The sequence below is a fragment of the Toxotes jaculatrix genome, chromosome 7 (genome assembly GCF_017976425.1).
Source record: "Toxotes jaculatrix isolate fToxJac2 chromosome 7, fToxJac2.pri, whole genome shotgun sequence".
Classification (NCBI taxonomy): Eukaryota; Metazoa; Chordata; class Actinopteri; family Toxotidae; genus Toxotes; species Toxotes jaculatrix.
Window position 1 is genome coordinate 19,209,975 of NC_054400.1, and position 19,376 is coordinate 19,229,350.

Here is a 19,376-nt window from a genome sequence, read left to right on the forward strand (position 1 = left end):
CAGACAGGCAGGTAGTGTGTGTCACCACTGGAGTCTCTTGGCATGCACTGACTGTGGTGACTGTTTAAGAAAGTTTAGCACCTTGGCATGAGCAAATACAAAGCACAAAGCTCAGCTCGAGAATTAGTCAACAACAGAGAAGCACTTGAAACCTTTTTGATCCTTAAACCTAACCCAGCCCAGAACAAGACAAAGCTTTTGATCTATTCAATGTGTGTTAGTCAGTCGTGTCATTGCTACTGCTAAATACCAGTCAAACCAGTGTCATCAATGACTGTGAACTTGTTGTCCTTTTGTGCACAATAGAAAGGTGGCAGATCTAATTGCTGTATGGAGTTGTGACCAAAATGCGTTAAACGGTTGCAAAGATTACGTGCTGAAAAATCTTGTAAACAGACTGACGTACAAAAAAAAAGTGTACAAACAAAAGCATGAAAATGCCTTGCGTATTCACACAATATTTTACTGATTCAGTGACAAAATGTAACAGAGAATCTTCAGCTTCAGCATTTATTCCCCAGCTGTCTCCCACTTTCTCACCCACTCTCCCTCACTAAACAGGCCCTCCCTGGTGACATGACAGTCTCTCATATAACCAGTCTCTGCTGTTTGCTAACGGTGCAGCTCTCTGCGCATCACATTCACAACAGGCTCTGCAATCCTACACAGCAGGCAACCAGTACAGCGGCAAGCACAAATACACCTGAATAACACAGACAGGGTCCTGCAGGGAGCTCTGTGTGTGTGTGTGTGTGTGTGTACATATCCTAGACAGCAGTGATGCAGGTTGATCACTAGCCCTGTTAGGTAGCATTGACGTCTCCACCTCAGAGTTGGCACACAGGGGAGTTATTGATTAGCATTAAGCATCCATGCAGATGGCCAATAAAGAGCAGGTGAGCCAAAGAGAGCCTGGGGAGTGGGAAGAGGGAGGTGTGTGTGTGTGTGTGTGTGTGTGTGTGTGTGTGTGTGTGTATGCGTGCGTGCGTGTGTGTGTGTGCATGGGGCTGCAGGAGGAGGAGGAGGGGGGTAGTAAGATGGTGCTGGGACGCCAAAAACAACAGAGATGATGAGGAAAACAGAAAAGTAAGAGGAGTCTTTATAAAAATAAATAAATAAATAAATAAATAGAAATTGCAAAATACTTGCAGGAAAGCAAATGATTTACATTTTTGTTTTTGGTTAGGAACATTGAATTTGGGGCAATATTATAATCAGTATTTTATATTTTATAAATTTTTTCCTATCGCTGATTTGTTAGAGGCACAAAGGATTGGAGCAAAGATGTCAGAAAAGACGAGTGGATAAAATGCGACACAGGTTGTGAGCAGGTGTACATGGAATTATAATCGTCTTGGCTTCCTAATCCACCAGGAAGCCACATTTTCTAGTATTCCTGATGTTGCTGCTTCTGGCTTTAATGTGGCACAGGTTCCTGCATGCTTGTCAGGTAGTGTGCATCAGTTCACAACGTCCCTGTCATATCTGTCACTTGGAATATATGGTAGGTACCTCTGTAATTCACTGATGATCCTCAGGGTACACAGTATTCTGCAGCAGTGAATATTCCTTGAATAGAAAATCTTAAAGTGTGTGTTACACCGTGCGCAAAATACCAAATGACACTATCATTTTTGATTTCCTTTTTCCTGTGACTGACAATTTCTTTGGGTACTGAGGAATAAAACCAACTGCCAAAGTAAACACAAATAGCACCTTTAACGTCATATTTATTGTTATTTAGTTACTCAATAAAACATATACAGATATATACAATATGCAGGAAAACAGACGACTGCACTTTACATATCATTAAAAAAAGGAAAAAAACAAAAACAAAATCAGTTCGTAAATTGCCGTCACAGTCCTCCATCTATTGTTTCAGAAATTCAAATTCAACAGAAGCTTTATTTAAAGATTACAAGATTGCCTAACACACAGCAAATTTTCTCTTATTATACATGTGCAATACCAATAGTCTTTTTTTTCAATTCCCTTATTAAACACTCCCTTGACCTCCATTTTCAGTTCCCATTGGATGAATTGTACACAAGTGGTAGAGCTCATAAGGTTGGTGGCAGAAGTGAAGAGAAGAAAAAGGAGAGAAGGATGTTCTTGCCAATATAAAGAACAGAGAACTACAACAAATCTTAAATGATTAAGAGCAGCAAATGAAAAAGGTTAAAATTTATTTTGACAAAGAGGGAAAAAGTTATGTTCACAAAAAATTGTTGGGTTACATTCATGCATGATCGCCCGTCTCTTCACGTCTTCCTCTTGTTCTTGCTTCTTGGTGCGCAGGCCACTTCTAATGAACCTGTAGGCCTCATTTGAATGTGTGTGTGGGGGCAAAATCTCTAATTCTGTACTTTTGGAGACAGTAAATTTACGGGTTGGGAGGCAACAAACAGTAGAGTAGAATCATGAGACAATGGTCGCATCACAAGAAAGACTCAACACTGGTATACAATCACAACCAATGACAACTGAATATCTCTTCTTCTGCTTCTTCTGGTTTTGTATTCTCCTCCTTTGACATTTCTTTATTTTTCTTCAACAAAGAAAATAAAAAAAAAAAAAAAATATTGATTTGAGGTTTTCCAGATTTGGGCGTCACTGAGTAGAGCCCGAGCTGTATTGTCCAGCAGTATGTGAGAGATCCTAAAGAGTGACTGCATGTATCAGAAAAAACATGGTATTTGCATGTGTTTATATGTGTGGGTGTGTGTTTACGTGAGTGTGCATGTGTGTGTGTCTTTGTTCATGTTTGCATTTATGAGTGTAAATGTCTTTCTCTCCCTGAACAGGCAAGAGCTGCTTGCAGTTGCCTCATCGACACCTTACCATCATCATAATCATCATCCTCATCCTCATTATTTGTCTCTTAATCGTTCCTTCTTCGTATTTTGTAATCTTCCGTCCTTCCATCCTTCTGTCCTTCTGTCCTTCTTCCTGCTGGGCCTGCTTTCTGTTCAAGTCAGTGCCGCCACAAATGTCCCAAACCGGTTGGAGATATCAGAATGGAGAGAGCGCCAGGACGAGACGGGCCCCCCTCTGCCCTTACTGTCCCCCAGCTCATCTGTGCAGTGGACGGACAGGCACTGCAGGTGGTTCCCTCCACTGCTCCCTCCTCCTCCTCCTCCTCCTCCTCCTCCTCCTCCGGCCCCCGGGGCCCCAGCTCCAGCCTTACTCTGGGACAGCTCCGATTCTGCAGACAAGCACAGAGAGGAAAAGGTTAATTAAGACTGTAGAAAAATGAAAAACAACTTCAAGCAACTGGCATTCTCTGATACAGATGAACCATTTAAAATACACACTTTTAATTAAACCAGTGTCATTTTCACATCCCACTCTAAATCTGCACTGTGAAATTAATTCAACACTATTCCACCCCCCCCTCCATCAATACAACCTGAAAAGGAGGCTGTAAGCAAAGCTTCCTCTCCTCACACTCCACCTCCTCATGCTTGATATACACATGTGAAAACACACACGCACACACACACACACACACACACACACACACACACACACACACACCAACAAACATACACTCACTCATTTGCTCTCGGTGAGGCGTGCAAAACTGGAGCACTCCCGCATGACCTCCAGTCAGAGGGTCAAAGGGCACTGAGAAAACTGGCCTTTAACCCTGCTTGACCCAATTTACTGGTATAATGGCCATGCCACGGTATCAACCCCGTGTCGCCGATGGAGACTCATTTTAAATGGTTGCGCCACGCTTCCAGAAAATCCATATACAGGTTGATTATACGTCATATTAAAGAGTTAATGCTGACGCCTGAGATGCATGCTTCACATATGGAGAAAAATCACTTTGTGCCGTGTAACGAAAAAATTAGTCAAGGGGAAGATTGACGAGGACAGGAAGTGCTTGGCTAAACTATACATACTAGCGCAGCGTCACACTTCATCGGCTGAGGCACAGACTACAGCGCACTGAGGGAAAAGAGGACAGAAATCAAGATGAGTTTTGGAGAAGACACACAAAATACAAGAGGAGAAAGAGAAGCACAACAACTAGGAAAGATGTAATGGTAGGGCTATGCGTTGTGACACTAGTGTTGCATTGTGTGCTTTGGGTATTCCCTCCAAGCAAGCCCAGAGCACAGAGAAAAAACGTGTGAAGATGTTACGGATCCCTCACTAAAATCAGGCCGATTATTCTCCCATCTCCTCTCCACACAGAACATACGACTGCCTTGCTCCACGTGGATGGTTGAAACAGATCAGTGTGCTGCACAAAGACACAGGCCTTTAAGGTGCAGGGACAACTAGGTGAGTGTAGAGACAGGTAAAAAACAGCTCTGACAAGCTGAGTTACACGTGTCAGAGAAGGAAGAGGCTGTGATAGACGACACAGTCTGGGCACAGAGGCTGCAGATCACAACACTCCAGTCAGTCTGCTGCTCACCTAAGAGAAAAAGAGAAGCGCCGTGCTGACCTCCATATCATCCACAACCCCATTTCCCCTTTTTAGCTCATCTTTCTCTGCTTCTTAAACAGCATTTGTTTTGCTTTGCTTACTGTTTTCATCCCCCCCCCCCCCCTCTCTGCTTTCACAAACCCTGAGGCAGCAGTGACACAGTGTTAACAAAACGCAGCCAGAGAAGAGAAGGCCAGTCCAGGCCAAGCCAAGCCAGGCAGCTAGGACAACCGAGAGAAGCAGGCAGGCAGACATGCAGGCAGTGAGGCAGGCTTGCCCCCCAGCCTGTCTGGGCTGCGACCACTGGAATGGAAAAGTGGGGGGATTTGGTAAAAGGTCAGGCAGCCAAGCCTCCCGTTGTTCCCTGTTTCGTTTGTCTCTCTCTGACTGTCGGTCTCTGCAAATTTCTCTCTCTCTCTCTCTCTCCCTCTCTCTCTCTCCATCTCCCTCCCAAGGATTGGAGACACGGTGTAAGTGGGGGCTGAGAGTGAGGGGGGTAAAGGAGAAATGAGGATTTAGAGCGGTGTTGGTGGTGGCGGTGAGGAGATCTAACATTTGCCAGAGGGTCCAGTCATACACCCCGCCATGCTGAGGTGTATGACCCCCCCCCCCCCCCCCCCCACACACACACACAAACACACACCCTCCTCTCTCCACCCACTCACACTCCCTCTTCCCAGCACTGTGCCCTCCAGCACCCGCCAGCAGCTCATGCTAGCTGGGCACAGCAGGGTCCGCACCGTCCTGAATACGCAGCCAAGCGTTCCCCTGGCTCACTGCTGACACTATGACACACAGCAAACTGACAACATGCACAGCCAAAAACACACAACACGCCAACCACTGCCGCCGCCGCTGCTCCACATGCACACACACACACACGCCCACATACATATGGACGTGCATGCAGAAACACACACACACACGATCCCAGCTAGACACATCACTCAGCTTCAATGCAAGGACAAGAGTGGAAAATACACTGAAAGAAATACACACTCACAGCTCAGATTACAGACATGATAACTCTCGCCTTCTTACACACACACATTCACAAATTTGCTGCTTATATAATCCCAGGATTCATGTTCAGGTATAAACTTGTGTTAAAAAATCTTTTTACACATCTAAAACACAATTTAACAAATCTTGTCAAAAGAATTTTTTTCCAGTTATTAATTTTTTCTATCACTTCTTCAAGTTAAAGACCTGCAGTCCCTCAGAGTGGGGTGATTGCTATTTGTGACAGAACACTTTTCAATTAACAGCATATGCAAAATCCACTGCTTAAAATAAGCCAAACACTTGACCACCACAGGATTAAAATATCACCCACTATTATAGGGTAGCCAAAGGGGATTCAGGGGATGTGAATTTTATGGAAAAATCAAGACACTACCCTTAAATTGTAAGCATTATCCATGGCAGCACATTCGTTCAGAAGTGGAAACGGCAGTGTGAAATTCTACATCACACAAGTCTAAATCCCAAATCACCATGACATTTTACAAGCAGGGAAATCTTTTTTTTTTTTTTCTCAATAAGATCTATGTTGTTATGGCTGTTCATTGACTAACGTAGAATTCATATCCACGGTAATATCTCAATAATAGCCTATTCATCTGAGGGGAACAAGTGCTTAGCATCAACAAGCGAGGGGGAAAATACCTAATAAAAAGGGAACAGTAACAGCACAAGCAGCTGCGCTGAGCCACAAATACACCTAAATATCCTTAACCACATTACAGCCAGAAAAGATTACCACAGTGATGTGTTAAGTAAATACTGAATTTAATGTGATGCATTTATATCGCTATATCTCTTGCCCCAAGTGCTGTACTTTGTTATTTAGTGTCTGGTGATGATGTTCACACACACGTACACACACACACAAATGTGCAAGCACACACACACACACACAGAGCAGCGGGGTTTGGGAGCTGTCTCACACACACAGCCACAGACGATTTACAGAGATGAGTAGAGCTTCGGATGCCATGAAGGCAGGGAGCACAGTGCACAGCTCTGGTTGTCTGCTTGACACCAATGTGTCTGGGAGCTGACGGCCTGACACGGGTTTACATGTCATACCACACACACTCAACACACTCGAAGCAATGCAGAGGGAGGTAAACAATGGCTGCTTGGAGACTGTGTTTTCCAGCAATTTAATAATACGTGTTACAGCCTGCAATTATTTTCTCAATTAGTCTTAAAAGAAACAACACACTCAGCTGTTAAAAATAATGACAGTAACCTTTGAAGCTGACACAGATATTGTATTTGCAAAATAAGAAGGGCAGAAAAGAAACAATTAAATGTATTTCTCTAACAACAGAGGAAGAAAATAAAGTGCACGCGAGAAGGTTTAAATCTGCAAAGCTTCTTTCTTTCTGGTGCAAGTTCCTCAGAGCCGTCACATTGATTTCCCACACCCCACAATCCCATGCGGCAGCCCTCTGCCCTTTCTATCCCAAGCCCTATACTTCCATGACGATACTTCACCTTTAACCTCGTGCTCCCGAGGGCGCGACCCCATCCTCTCTGAACACAAACCAGCCCAATCAGAGAGCTCCGCTCGCTGACAAAAACACCCAAAGGCCTTCGCTCCTATGACAGTGTGTGACATCAGGTCAGATTCCTTTAGCATAACAACTACCACTATGGCCTGGTGTGAGGACTCGGTCTTTGTCAGCACAAAACACCCGTCACAATCCACAGAGAAAAAGTCTGATTTAAAAAAAATGAAAGAAACCGGGGGCAGGAAAAGGTCTGATTTTAACCAGGAGGGATATCAAACGGAGGAAAATGTTTCTGTCTGGCCGAAATACAACACCTTAAGGTTCTTTCTATGGTGTCTCCCCACAGTGACAGAAACGACTGCACACGCAGGTCAAAAAATGATCAGACGTAATTAAGACACCCACAAAATCAAATAATATATCCTTCAACCACAGGTGTGTTCAGGAAAATCTTAACTCAGTATATAGGGGCTAACAGAGGTATTAGCTCAGGTATCCCATGCCCCAGGGTGCATAGGGGGCATGTAAGGCTCCCTGCAACCCCCCTTCCCAACTCCATCCAAGTGCCGTAGTGTGACCTTTCCCTCAGTGCAGGGAGCATATCTGGAGAGAGCGGGGGGCACGTTTCTCAGGCAAGGGCACAGGGGTTATTTTGATTTGAATTTCCTCCCTGTTCTCTGGCCTGCAATGTAAAGAGAAAAAAGAAAAAAAAGAAAAACTTGCCCAGGCAGGCATTGCCCCCAGCGTTCGTTACCTTTTCTCCAGCAACACACCCAGTCCCATTGCCTCAAACTCATACACACACACACACACACACACACACACACAAACCTCCCCCCCTCTGGCCACAAGAGGTGCTTAGGAAACCAGACACAAATCAGAACATGGGAAGTGATTTAGTGCCTGCTTCATAACTCACAACCATGTCCAGGACCTGTCCAGCATGTCATCCAAGTCAGTGACATATTGATCTACTTCGCTGTCTCTATTTTGTTTCAGCACAGCTCTGCACACTTTGTTTTGTGTGTCTCCACCTTTTCGGAAAAGGTCAGCCACACATGAAAACAGTGGCATTTTTGGGATTAGAAGCACTTGCATGACAGAGATTTTTATTTTGAATAAAAATGATGGTGTGTATGTAGTTCTGAATTCTGTTTGAGGAACTGCAAAAAAATGTAATGTAACAAAAGTGTAAATAGATTTTTTATTCTTTGTAATTAAATACATAACATTTAAAAATGATATTGTCTGTTTAGCCCTTTTCTGTTATGTGTTAACTAGTTATATTATGAAGGAGGGAGATGTTTTAAAGAGATACAGCTACACACACACATACGTTCCTTAAGCTTCTGCATACAGACAAGAATGAACAACAGTTATGGAGCATGAAACTGATGGAAAAAAAATATTTTGAAATTAAATTATTTTCTTTTCCATAAATGCAAACGGTAGCTATTACACAGCCACTCGCTACATGTGAGAAACTACAGATGTTCTCTGAAAAAAAACTCCTCTCTATCTCTGTTACTTTCTCTTTCACTCCATCAGTCTTTACTTCTGTCTCTCAGGAGAAACAGCTCCAGTGTCACAACTCATTTGTCAATTCTTCAATACAAATTAAAGGCGCCTGACGACTACCTGTATGGCAAATAACATAACCGCTGCTGGCAGAGCGACAACATCTGCACCTCTGAAAACCTGAAAACACACACGTGTACACACACGTGTGTGTGTGTAAAATCTGAACTTACATCACGGGTAACATATGAAGCCACGGCACCATTCAGGAGCTCTGTATCAAACTGATGCTTTTATTTAATTTTTTTTTTTTTTTTTGGTCTGGACATTTGGAGGCATGTGACATTCATCCACAGTCGAAGGTTTGTATCTCCTCATTCTGTGCATCTCTCAGATAAATTCAGCTTTCCATTCTCCGCTGCATCCGAGGAGAATATTTACCACATGCTGAGACAAGTTTTATTTTATTCTAACACCCTTCCCTAGGGAAAACAAAACACCGGATGAGCTGCTATTTTGAAGAGTTGAAAATCCAGCAAAGCAAAAGGCCTGACACCTTTGTTCATTTTTTTCTCTTCATCAGTCACAAGCATGCTTCTTTCATAGGCTTCCTTTGACTGTCAGTAGTGCTCAGTGTCTTGCAAAAGCCCAGGAACATAGAGCACACACACGCACGCACACACACACGTAGCACATAAACAAACAGGAATGCTCGCGCACACTCGCAAACACTGTCTTCAGTTGCAGACACTTTAAATGCGTGATGGGCATTTTTCAGTCCTGCACTATTTACAAGTCAAGTAAATACTCTTAAATATTTTCAACACATTCGAATTAAGTGAGCGTGTTCCACCAAGCGAGACACCTGAGATCGGGGAGCTGAAGCCGTGAGCCTGACACCGAGTCTAAATAAATCAAACTTTATGTCTACAGCTGACAAATCCACACTATCAGGTTGCAGCCTCTACAAACCTGCCCTTCCTCACATGCTCACGTGCATACCAGCACACACATACGCAGATGCATACAATCACAAACGTGCAGCAAGAAGAAAACATATAACACGATAACAGTAAAAACAGTGTTGTTTTCTTTGTCCACATCAGGGAGGACTTTGTTTAGGAGTTGTAGTATTTGCGTTGCTGAAATCGGCACTTAAAGACATACACTAGCTGTTCTTTGTAGCCCTGATGAACCTGTCAATAACCAAGTCGACTTACAGGAGTTGCCTGAGGTTGAATTATGACTTTTGGAAACAATATTACCAAGGCTAATTGCTATGATTATCATAATGATTATCATTACTGCAGTACAGGAGTATGTGAGAGGCTTGGTGGATGTGTATTGTTAAAAAAAAAAAAAAAGTCAATATGAAAGACCTTGTGATGACAGGTAAAGAACACAGACGGCCCCAAGCTGTTTTTTTTTTCCACATTCAAGCACGTGCCAATCACTTTCTTCTTTTTTTAGAAAAAGGAAATAGAAATTACTGGTGCGATTTGTGGTGGTTGTTGTCGTACTGAAATGTCAAAGGCAGGTAGTCTCACAGGATTGTTTTCCATGGTGGAATATCAATACGGCTCTTTCTGTGGATTTAAGTGCTTTCTAGTAGGTGTGATAAGATACAAGTTCCCTCTTCTCAAACCTGTCAAAGTCAGAGCAACAGAGATTTGATCATTATTAGAGCTGTTTAAGGACTGATTACTGAGAGTGAAGAGTGAAACTGTTCCACAGGGTCAACTGTGAGCTGTGCTGATTAAAAAAAAAGAAAAAAAGAAAAGTTACTCAAGTGTATGTGGCAAAAACAGTGAAAAGTAAAAATAAAAATAACTGAATCACTTCCTACGCCTGCTGGTTGCCTGTTATCAAGACTAAGCATGAGTTTCCAAAAGAACGGTCAGCTTCTGGCTAAGATATACAGAAGAGAAGGGAAGAGGAAGAGCGTAAAAGAAATTTTTAAAAAAGGGGAAATAATATTAACTGACACCGCACAAGGAAAGTTGCATGTGTACACCTCAACTCCTTTGGAGCGGAAGATGCAGTGTAGCACTCAAGAATCTGCAGGCTATGAGCTTATAGCAGCAGGTATAACTGTGCCTTAGTGGAAAAACTTGAGCTACGTGCTGTCACAGAGAGAGGAGGCCAAATATGGGGTCCAAAGGGGGCCATTACTGCAGCACGCGTCACTTTAAACAGGCACACAGGGACCACAGAGAGGGTGAGCTTGGGATGCACTGGGTGAACACAATATAGCAGTTTGATTGCAGCTCCTCTACAAATAAGAGAAGTTTAACTTTTACTGGCTACTTGTCTGGACATTCAAATATCCAGAGGACGCTGAATTTGTGCCGTGTGTCTTATTCGTATCATAGTAAGATTAGTGGCTCCTGTATTTTCTCTTGCTCAAGGCGTTAATACAAACACACCTGGCAACAAAATGATCTGAAGCCCCTCAGACGTTTCATAGCATTTTTTTTTCTTTTGGTGGAGCTGCACTAAAGCAATGGAAACATTCACCCCTATGTGACCAAAGTGACCCTTGACCCTGTGGTTTTTCACCATCACTGCCATCAGCTCATCTGAAAAAAACTCCTGAGCATCACTAAAGTACACACGATTCACCTGTTTTAATTCTCAAGCAGTTAAAGTTAACTTGCAACACTGAGGTAAAAAAAAAAAAAAAAAACCACTAACTAAAAACTAACAAAAAAATTAAAATAATACTCATCACGTTTTAGTTCTGAACTCTCACCAGAAACAGATCAGAGAGACAGGATCTCACATGGAGTCGAATGCCTGACGACTAAATTCAATTTGCGTGTAAATTAAAATGAGAAAGCACACAGTTCTGCTTATAATTATAATAAATTAAATTCAAGTGCATTTTCAATTTACATTTTCATTTTTAATTGGGTATTTAAAATAAGGTATGTCTGTAAATCATTGTATTAATTACTGTATATTAATATTGAATTCAGCAACCTGATAGAGTGCTATTTCTAAGCATGTGCTAAGAATGAAAATGATCTATGCATAATTCAACAACACTCATATGAGGGAAAAATAAGGCCTATACAATACATGTAAATGAAATGGTCATGAGTTTTTGGAAGTGGACAGGTAGAAAACTATTTCACCTGCAATAAAAAATATATCACATTTCCCACCTAAGAAAACACAATCCTTAGCCTGTATTTCAGACTTATATAACCTTTCAGAATATTTCCACTGCAAAAAAAACAACAACATGCTAAGTTATGTCATCTTGTGGCGAAGATTAAAATGTTATTTAAACTTGTAAGGGGGGAAAAAATAATTTCCACTGTCGCTGGAATTACACGCATTCATTTTACCCTAATGAAAATGATCATGTTTTAAGAGTTTTCTTGACCAAGTTACATGTAGTTCACACTAATGGACTGATGAATAGGCCTGATTTATTTTAAACTGGTGTCACTGACATTACCTCCCCCAGTGGGAGATTTTTGTTCAGGAGACTGAGGTCTTAAAACTAGACTGTTTGAGGTGGATATCTTTTGCAGTGTGAAAAGCCTGTGGGATGTTGGCTCTTATGGAACTACACTGTGCGCTATGACTTATCTTAAATTATTATGTTATTTTGCTCCCTTCTGTGTAGCCTAAGCATCAGATTCAATCTCAAAATCCCCCTCCCCTCCCAAATACACCTCCACCCTTTTTTCATCTTTGCTGTCTGAAGCACTCAAATGAGAAACTGTCAGGAGCCGTGATTTGTGCTAACTAGCTATCGATCGCTCCAGAGCTGCATGCCTCCTGTCCACCATGCAGGGAGGGCTGAAAGAGGAGAGGAGAGGAGAGGAGAGACAGAGAAGAGGAGAGAAGGAGGGAGGAGGGAAGGGGAAAAGAGAGAAGAAAATAGACTATTCTGATTTTAAATAACAAGTGTTTTGGTGAATCTGTAATGTTAAATGTGCTCTCAGCCCCAGAGAAATTAAGACAGTGAATGCAACAGGGTGAGTGTGGCTGACTGCTTATCAGTGTTGGGTTTCCTGCTCAAAAGAATACTCATTAATCATTATCAAAAGTAATGATGTTACTTATCACTGCCATCAGGATTTTTTTTTTTACAACAAATCCCCGTGCTCTGTTTTTTTTTTTTCTCTTTTTCTTATTTTTACACATTAAAAGAACCCAGTTACCTCTTTTGTAAATGACAATGGAAGAAATCATGGGAACAAAAAAAGCCACAATGTTCAATGACCTTGTCATTTGTCTGCTAAATTAGCTGAGAGGACCAGTGCAGACCCGTCATGAGGAAAACAAATAGCTGGATGAGAAGGACTGTACTAGTTTCTGATCATTCTGGCCCAAATTAATATCCTCACTGCTTATTATTTTTCTATTCGTTTATAATTAGCGTGAGCGGTGATATTAGCGTACTACATCAGCCGAAATGGTCATTTACAGTGCTGCTTCCATGTAATAGCTTTAGTGTTACTACCCGACACCCAGTGCTCAGTCTCATATAAACAATGCGCCTGGAGTCCAGACTCGGCGCGGTGCGCGCCCCCGCCCCTCTCTGCACCCGCACTCATCAGAACAAAGAGGCGCTCGAGACGCGCTAGGCGCTTTCCACAAACATATATATATATATATTTATATATGCGTATATCCACATTATGATATATCCATGCATCCACAGGCCCTTCCTAGGCTTAACCTTTGCAGCTTTTTAAAATTATTATATATATATATATATATATATAGATAGTAACGTGATTTGGAAACAGCCAACGTGAAAAAAAAGAAAAGAAGGAAACAACACCCAAATATATATATATATATATATATATATATATATATATATATATATATATATATATATATATATATATATATATATATATATATATATATATAAAACCAAGACAACCTGATACATACAGCTATCCTAATTCGGCGGTGCATAATAAGGCATACGATTTGTTTTCTATTACGATTAAAGCACACAAAATAATATTCATAACATAACAACATAATAACTTCGTGAAAATAATAATAATAATAACTTATAATACTATCGTATTAATATAATTATTATTAATGGAATAATTACAAGAAGAATTACAAGAATAAACTAATCCGCATCTTAAGAACTTAACAGTAAATTTTGTTATCTGCATTTTAATATAAAGACACCATAAAAACATTAAGATAAAACTACCTGTAACCATGAACGTACATTTGCAGAGTGTAAAAATATGTCCGTCTATTTGAAAAACTGCTTCTGTGACTTTAGGCCAGAAGATTTTCTATTTTCCTTAAGAAACCCTGTGTTGTAAGGAACGTCCAAAAACATTTATCTCTGAGTAAGATAAGAAAAAAATTAGAATAAATCAAATCAAAAGTGGCAAAGATAAAATAATAAAAATAATAAATATTCACTAATTGTTTAAAAAATAAACATTCCACAGTTCTAAAACTAAACAGTATTAAAAGTTTTCTAAATTGTTTCCCACGGAAAATAAAACTAAAAATGAAAGGCTGTGTGAATATCACCACGATAATTAAAACCTGAAATGCTGTCCTCCCAATATAAAAATCAATCCACTTTCTCCAGCTCTGCATTATCCCATGGTAATAACAAAAACAAACACGTAACAAGGCGAGGGGAACCCCGCTGCGCAAACGCATATCCTCAAAAAGCTATTAATCTTCTCAATGTAGTTGTTCACCCTGAAAACCGAGATAAAGAACCACAGGAAATGTTTACTTTTCTTGAGCTGTTCTTTTGAAGTGCCTCTACAATGAAGAAACCTATAAAAATACGTTACAGAGAAAGGTACAAGGTTTACAGTGCTCAGTTAGATGGCATTTAAAACCCGCTCCATTCTGATAATCTTTTTTTTTTTACATTCTTCAATACGGACTCGATTTAACAAGAAAAATAAGCGCATAAATCTGTTTTTTCTTTGCAAAGACTCGAATGCCTCTGCCATTAAATTTATTATCTTCCTATAGACTAAACCTCTACAACTCAAAGAGACGGCTACTTACTGGCCGCACAATATGGACATAAAGTCCTCTATGATCAGCGTCACCAGAGTATTTTACCTGTTATGTCCGTGGTTTTACACTTTGTTTCAGATAAAGTAAATAGCATTTTAATATTGGAAAAATACTGTTTTTACAAGCTAAACCTATCAGTTAATGCAGTCTGAGTTGCATGTGTGAGAGTGAGTGTTAAACACCAGAGGGTGAGAGAGGAAGAAGAAAAAAAAGTGGTGAAAACTGAACTATAAGAATGAAAACTGTTTGATTTACCTTCTTTACTGTTGTTTTGGCTCTTATTTTTTTCCCAGGGTCCCATGGCCTTGTCATCCTCTGACCCATCCATCATGGCCTTGTCACTGGGCACGTACCAGGTGGCGTGCTGCTCTGCCATGAGGGTGTCAAGGTCAATAGTGCCCATTGAGCCCTTCCCAGCATCCGGGCTGCAGCTCGCCAGCTCATTGTCTCCGTTCTGTGAGGGACAGTCGCCATTCTTTTTGCCGTTCTTCATGGCCAGGGGCTGGTCCTCAGAGATACTGAATTGTTGTCGCTGAAGCTGGATCTGGGCCTGCAGAATCTCCAGAGGGTGGATTTCTTCCTGGCCAGAGGTGCTGGACGGGGTGCGTACCTGCTCCACTCCAGGAGTGCCCGGGTGACTCACACCACTAGCCCCTGTGCCCCCACCAGCATTCAGTCCATAACTGTCTGGTGTCGAGGTAGTATGATTGTTAATGCCCATGCCGAGGGGCTTCTGTCCATTTATCAACCCATGGTCACTCCTCTGCATTTTGGGTGAGCCGGTGATTAGAGGGCTGCGATTAGGCTTGGTGGCTGAGGCCCCTCCTGCATCTGAGCTGGAGGACACCTCATCCTCATTGCCATAGTGGGTGCTGACATCGTCAGGAAAGTCCACTCGCGGTGAGCTACTGTCAGACTTGGCCACGCTTTGAATGCCACTGTCCAAAGAAGACATCAGGTCGGCCTGGTCCCCCAACATTAGTTCTCCTCCTTTTCCCCAAGAAGGTGATTGGAGGTGTTTGTCATGGGGCGTGCCCCCACCCCTCTCCCCAACGCCAGCTGAGGGGGTCTGCTGGCCTGGACTTACAACAGGGTTACCATTGTCAGAGGAAAAAAAAATTCCAGGGCTCACATGTCCACTGTCTCTTTTTCTCCTCCCTCTCCCTCTCCCACTCCCTGTTGTTGCCTTCCCCTCACTGCATGGGGTAGCGTCCATGTTGTAATTTGGGGAGAGGGCACTGGCTTCCCCCTGCACCGTCTGGCTTTGACTTGCAGGCTTAGAGTTGCTATTCCCGGTGCCAGGCATCTGGCTGTTCTGGGAAGTGCTGCTCTGAAAATATTCAGGACCAGCACTGCCAGTCCCATTAGATGTGCTGCTATTAATGTCCTGCTCTGTCTGACTCAGTTTTCGCTTGCCCTCATTTTGGTTCTTCTTGTTGAATGTTACGTTAAGATTGGGGGCCCCTAGGCTAGCGATCATGTTCTGGCAGGCTGTGGAAAGGGCCGCCAGGCAGCTCTGGCCGAAAACACTGTCTTTAGTGCTGGTTTTGCTGAAGTTCCCAAGGGACAGAGCTCCAAGCTTACTAACAGACGACCGCTGGCCTGAGGGGAACTCAGACTGAGGAGGGTAGCTCCCTGGTGAGGTGCTTACCCCCTGGGGAGCGCTGTGGGCTGGCCCTGGACGGTTAGCCCCCCCATAGGGAAACGTTGGCTGTGCTCCCATTGGAGGAGCAGGGAAGTCAGCTGGCCGCCTCTCTGCTGGTGCATTGGGATGCCCTGCTCCTGCTCCTGGAGACTGCATTTGTGAGAGGTTGCCCATGTTGCCGCTGAATTGTGAGTGCATGCCCGGAGAGTGCAGAGCCTGCACGTGCCCATCCCCAGGTATTCTCATGGGCTCCTGCATGCCCATGCCCGGCCTAAACATCATCCCAGCCCCATTCTGCTGCAGCCCCATATCATGGGGCCCTGATTCATTACCCGCTCCACCCATACGCCGTGACATCATCTCCCCTGGTGGGTGGGATCCTTGGAACCAAGAGTTCTCCTGAGTGACATGAGGATTTTGTCCATCAATGTTGGGCATCCTGCCACCATTCTCCCTGTCAAAGTTGGGCTGGGGCATGTTCCCCACTGGGCCTCCGTGAGCCATTGGGCCAGGAGGTACATCGCCGTGGTGACCCAGCTGCTGCAGACTGGGCTGCCTCATCCTCTGCTGCTGGTTGCGAGAGGCCATCTGTTTTATCATCATGGCTGCATTCTGGCGCTGCTGCAGAGACTGCTGCTCAGGCCCCGGATGCTGCAGGGGACCTGGTGGGAAACCTTCACTCACAGGTGGGGTGAACTCTCCAGGCAAGCCGGGGTAGGCAGAGGGAGAGAGGTGGTTATCCATACCACCGCACCAGCCTTCACCGCCATGTGCATTAGGAAAGTCAAATCTAGGCCTTTTCGCCATATTCATATAAGGAGAGTCAAAGTGTTGCAGCCTCTGGTTCGGGGGCTGTTGGGAGGGAGGAGGAGCTGGCTGTTGCATATTAAACATGGGGTCCCCATAGGGGTGCAGACCCCTATTTTCCAGTCTGTGAATAGGATATTCAAACTGGTTGTGTTGGCCAGGCATCATGACCCCTCCGTCCAGAATGTTAGGGTTAGTAGAGCCGGGCTCAGCCTGAGGGGGTCGGGGGAGGCCAGGGGGGCATGAGTTCTGTCTGGCTATCAAGCTAGCCTGTTGTTGCTGCTGCATGAGAGGATGTCTTGCATTGACCCCCGGCTCCATTCCCACGGGCACCTTCCGGCCATTTCCAAAACGCTCAAAAAACACTCCATGCTGAGGCTGCTGGGGCTGTGGTGGTGGCTGGTGTCCCTTAGAGATGCCCTGCATACCTGGCGTCCGTGGCATGCCAGGGTTCCCTGGGAAATTCCCGCTGGGAACTGGCCTTCCTGGCCCAAAATGGGGTAACTGAGATTCTGATTCTGATGGGGAAAATACAGGTACATCAAAATGTCCAGATGGTGGCTCACTTGGGAAGTTATACTCTAATCCCTCTACGGCTCCCTGGTTAGGCATCCGCCGAGGCTCCAGGCCATGAGTCTCAGAGGAGGAGGATGAAGAGGAAGGGAGGCCATGGAAGGATGCTGCTCTGTTAGGTGACTGGTCGAGGGGTAGACAGGGCGCAGGGACAGCATGGCTGCCACTGGGAGGCCCGTGATGTTGAAAGTCAGGCATGTTACCAGGCCGCTGCTGCTGCTGCTGCTGCTGGGGAAAGCCGTCCCCTGCCTGTCCCTCAGCAAGAGGATCAAATCCTTCTCCAAAGCCCTGCTGTGGTCCCATGCCATTGTTGTTGTAGCCCATTAGCCTGCCACCATGCAGGCATGATGACCCTGGCTCCGGGCCTCCGAAATTCCCACTGAAATGAGGGTGATGTTGGTGGGGGTGAGGTTGATGGCCGTGAGGATGTCCTTGATGAGGTTGCTGGTTGTTAAAAAATCCATGCATGGGTCCTTGCTGCTGCTGTTGCTGCTGCTGCTGAAGCCCGCCGCCTGCATGCATGTCCGAGTGGCCCCGCGGGTGAAAGCCCCCGTACTGCTCTCCATTCATGTTCATATTGAGCCCCAGCATTTGTGGCTCGCTCAGAGGGCCCATGCCGGGTTCCACAGCTCCCGGCGGGCCTCCAGCGTGAAAACCTGGGCTTTTATAATGGGAGCCCATGTTCAGTCTCGATTGGTTTATGTTTCTCTCTGACTGGCCAGGGTTTCTGCTATTAATCTGAGAACCAAACTGCTCCAGCCCAAACATACTCCCTTGCAATCAATCCCACATGACGGCCAGTTTGCCAGTTTTTCCGTCTGTCCCCACAAAGCAAAAAGCCAAAAAAAAAAAAAAAAAAGATATACAAGAAACTATTCAAATGTTTGTATTACAGCTGCTGAATAAACTGCTTTATCTACTTTAAATGCTGAAACTCACCAGATAAGTTCTCATTGCTGTGGATCAATTGTTTTTGTTTTTCAACTTCTCCAAGGACGCGGAGGAGAGAGGGACAGACTGTGTCCAAATACGAACGTAAACTGTGTCCGCGTCCTCAGGATTTACGCGCTGCACTTGGCTGCTCTTCTTTTTTTTGTCTTTGCTTAAGCAGAAAAATGTAAAACAGCAGTGTTTAACTTGCAGCACGGGTGACTTATCATAATCCAAAGTTTTTCTGTGCGCATTTCTTCGGGGCGAACGTGACACGAAACATCTCGCTAACAAGCTAAAAAGGAGAGCGCTGAAGATCTGGAGCGATCTAACAAGGAAAATGTCATTTTCTGTCAGCTAATTCATTATTCCAGTCCAATGTCAAATGTCCCACAGCGACTTTTAGTACAAGGTCCCATACTGGAAACAAGCGGGGGGAAAGTCCAATAGAAGCCGTAGAGTTAAAACTACCTCGGGGAAAATGAGTAAGGAAAAAAAAATCTTTCTTTAAATAAATACTGCCCCACCGATCTCCTTCAAAAAATCTCGACAACTGCTGAGCAGGCGTGCAGCTAAAAGTCCAGTGTGATGGAAAGTCCACAAACACGGTTCTCCAACCCACAGGCACCGGAGAACCGGAGCGTCCGTTTGCGCGACCTGAACCCGGAGCAGCGCGTCGTCGTGCACTACCCGCACTCCACAACGACGGAGCGGCTTGACAGCATCCTTCACCCGCCGCCGGTCATACGCCTTGCAGTAAAGCGCCGTGCCTTAAGTCCTTTCGGTGCGTTTCGTTCCCAACGTGTGCGTCCCTCCGTTTACCGAGTCTTGTCTGGTGTGGTCTGAGTGCACTTGGGAGCGATTCACAGATACACTCACACTCCGC

At 44.1% G+C, this 19,376-nt stretch overlaps 1 protein-coding gene across 1 annotated transcript; it reads right to left on the reverse strand.

Moving 5' to 3' along the window:
• Positions 1 to 1,713: 1,713 nt before the first annotated feature.
• On the reverse strand, positions 1,714 to 19,376 carry mn1b (meningioma 1b). The gene is made up of 2 exons (XM_041042611.1): positions 14,791 to 19,376; positions 1,714 to 3,208 (listed from the first exon to the last, which is right to left on the reverse strand). Exons 1-2 carry the CDS (start codon positions 18,326 to 18,328, stop codon positions 2,973 to 2,975), a joined length of 3,774 nt encoding a protein of 1,257 aa, XP_040898545.1. The 5' UTR covers positions 18,329 to 19,376; the 3' UTR covers positions 1,714 to 2,972.